At 41.2% G+C, this 3,345-nt stretch overlaps 1 protein-coding gene across 5 annotated transcripts in view; it reads left to right on the forward strand.

The window, feature by feature from the left end:
• Window positions 1-3,345, forward strand: part of LOC106880188 (putative sodium-dependent multivitamin transporter) — a 124,026-nt gene that overhangs the window by 111,454 nt on the left and 9,227 nt on the right. For all 5 annotated transcript variants that reach the window (XM_052969470.1, XM_052969471.1, XM_052969468.1 and 2 more), the window contains one exon: window positions 1,142-1,250. In XM_052969470.1, coding sequence (XP_052825430.1) covers window positions 1,142-1,250 — 109 coding nt within the window. The remainder of the gene's footprint in view (window positions 1-1,141; window positions 1,251-3,345) is intronic.

Genomic DNA, 3,345 nt, shown 5'->3' on the forward strand with positions numbered 1-3,345 from the left:
TATATATATATATATATATATATATATATATATATATATGAGAGAGAGAGACATGTATGTGTACATATACATATATCATCATCATCATCATCATCGATTAACATCCACTTTCCATGCTAGCATGGGTTGGACAATTTGACTGAGGAATGGTGAACCAGATGGCTACACCAGGCTTCAATCTGATTTGGCAGAGCTTCTACTGCTGGATGCCCTTCCTAATGCCAACCACTCCAAGAGTGTGTTGTGGGTGATTTTATGTGCCACCAGCACAAAGGCCAGTCAGGCTGTTTATATGTGTGTGTGTGTGTGTGTATGTATGTATGTATGTATGATTGAAATTCATATTAGTTTGGTTATATAGTAACATATTTTGTTTTTCACATAAACTCTTCACCAGAACAGTGCAAACCTGCAACCAACAACATTGATCTTCTCCATTTGTGATGTTAAATAAAGTATCAGTGAAGGGTTATATAATCAACTCAACTATACCTCATCCCTAGTGAGGGTAAGTGGCTTAGTGGTTAGGGTGTAGTACTCATGATGATAAGATCATGGTTTCAGTTCCCAGACCGGGCAATTTGTTGTGTTCTTGTGAGAAACACTTCATCTCACATCCCTCTGCAATTACTTTGACATTTGACATGTGACATATCTGCATATCTGTACAGGTAATGTTGATTTGATGGACAGAATGAGACCATGGACATCACAGCACAAACATTTGATCACTCTAAACAAGTCTGTACAGGTTGTTCAGCAAGAAATTATGGCGGCGTCTTGGACTCAAGAGGCTACCACCAACTTCCTCCTTAGATCTATTGCTTTCTGCCTGTGTATGAAATCAGTATTCATATATCTTACTTATAGCTGTTAATTAATTATCCTTTTATTAATTAAATCCATAATTCAAGGCAGAACTATTAGCATGCCATGCACAATGCTTTGTGGCATTTTGTCCATCTTCACCATCTGAGTTCAAATCTTGCCAAGGACAACTTTGCCTTTCATCCTTTCAGGGCTGATAAAATAAGTACCAGTTAAACACTTCCCCAAACTTGCTAGCCTTGTGCCAAAATTTGAAATCCTTAATTAGATGCCTAATTGATTGTGCTTTTTTGTCTTATTTGTTATTTTCCAGGAGCCTTTGGTTGAACAGCCCGGGTTTAATTGTGATTGTCTCCCTTTGTTGTATGTTTGGTGCAGTTCTTAGGTCAAGTGAAACCAAAAATGAAAAGAAAATAGACATGGTGAGTTTCCTTTAACCTAACTTTTTAATATTTCTGTTTAGAAAATGTAATCAAGTTTGGGTGCTGCCATAACTGCATGGTAAGAATGACTGAAACATCATCATCATCATCATCATCGTTTAACGTCCGCTTTCCATGCTAGCATAGTTTGGACGATTTGACTGAGGACTGGTGTACCAGGAGGCGACTCCAGGCTCCAATCTGATTTGGCAGAGTTTCTACAGCTAGATGCCCTTCCTAACGCCAACCACTCCGGGAGTGTAGTGGGTGCTTTTACATGCCAACGGCGCAAGGGCCAGTCAGGTGGGTACTGGCAACAGCCACACTCGAAATGGTGTATTTTACGTGCCACCTGCACAGGGCCAGTCCAGGGGCACTGGCAACGATCTCGCTCGGATGTCTTACTGGCAACGGCCACGCTTGAAAACAATTAAATGATAAATGATTTAATGGTAGGCGGAAAGGAATACCCACAAGCATTTTGTTGGAGCCTTTGAAACAAGTAGGAGGAGTGATGGTGGTGGTGGTGAGGGTTATCCCCAGACTGAAGACCTGACAAGAATACTTGCCATAGATTTGACTCTTCTAAAGCTACCCAAGGACCAGGTTGTGATGTTAAACTGAAGCAATAGATTATATTTACCATCCAAAAACTGGAACAGTCCCTCTGACAGGATTCCATATAGTTTCTGTCTCCCAAATTTCACTGTCAACTCTTTTGTTGGACTAAAGCTGTGATAGAAGACAGTTGGAACTGAACCAAACCAAATGGCTGTGAAGAGACCTTTCTTTGTCACATCCCCATACAGGCCACATCATCATCATAAATTTAGCATCCATTTTCCATGCTAGCTTTGGTTGGACAGCTTAACAGGAGCTGGCCAGCTGAAGAGCTGCCTGGGCCCCATACTTGTTTTGGCATAGTTTCTACAGCTGGATGCCCTTTTTAATGCCAATCACTTTACAGAGTGTACTGGGTGCTTTTATACAACACTGGTATGAAAGCTTTAACATAGCACTGGTACTGGTACTTTTTTACGTGGTGCCAGCACCCACACGCCGGCACGATTAGGATCGCTCAGCTGAAGAGGGATGCAGGGAACATGCCTGTATGCAAGGACAACCATAATTTTACTTACCTTGATGTGTCTTCTCAACCACAGCAAACCACCCAGAATCTCTGTCCTTTGTAATCCCCCACTGTGAAACCTAGCATCCGAAGATCCTTTCACACCACTTCACCCTATGTCTTCTTCCACATGTTCCCTCCACAATTAGAGATGTGGCACTAATTAGAGATGTTTAACATTCAAATTCATTGCTGTTGTTGTTGTTGTTGTCATCATCTTTGTCCTCATTGTTGCCACCACTCTCATCATTGTCTTCTTTATTTTCAAGCAGCCACAACTGAGGTACATTTCTCTGTGTTGTTCCAAATGTACCCCATTAGCCTTCGTAGCTCCTCAATTTCATATTGTGTGTTGTGTGCCTCTGCCTCTAACATCAATGTAATTGAGTGGTCTTTGTCTTGCATTAGATTGCAAACGTCTCCAAAATATTGCACACGTGCTGTTGGCAGTTTCTTTTCCTTCTTTAGAATTTTCCCTTTCTCCTTTCTAATAAAGAGCTATGCTCAAAACATCAAACTCTCTCATTTCACCAAGTGTCAAGCTAATCCATTCCTTGTGCATGTCCTCTTGTTGTCCATTAATTTTTACTCGTTTATTTGAATTGACTAATTACTGCACAGCCTCTCCACATCCTTCCGACTGATATGGAGTACCTGATTCATGGATTTCGTACTCTACCCTTGGAGTACCTTAAAATTCCTTTAAAGTATGTTGTTTCTGCACCTCTGAGTGTGTGTGTGTGTGTGCGTGTTTATACTCTTTTACTCTTTTACTTGTTTCAGTCTTTTGACTGTGGCCATGCTGGAGCACCGCCTTTAGTCGAGCAAATCGACCCCAGGACTTATTCTTTGTAAGCCTAGTACTTATTCTATTGGTCTCTTTTGCCGAACCGCTAAGTTACGGGAACATAAACACACCAGCATCGGTTGTCAAGAGATGTTGGGGGGACAAACACAGACACACAA

Source organism: Octopus bimaculoides, chromosome 7 (assembly GCF_001194135.2).
Source record: "Octopus bimaculoides isolate UCB-OBI-ISO-001 chromosome 7, ASM119413v2, whole genome shotgun sequence".
NCBI lineage: Eukaryota > Metazoa > Mollusca > Cephalopoda > Octopoda > Octopodidae > Octopus > Octopus bimaculoides.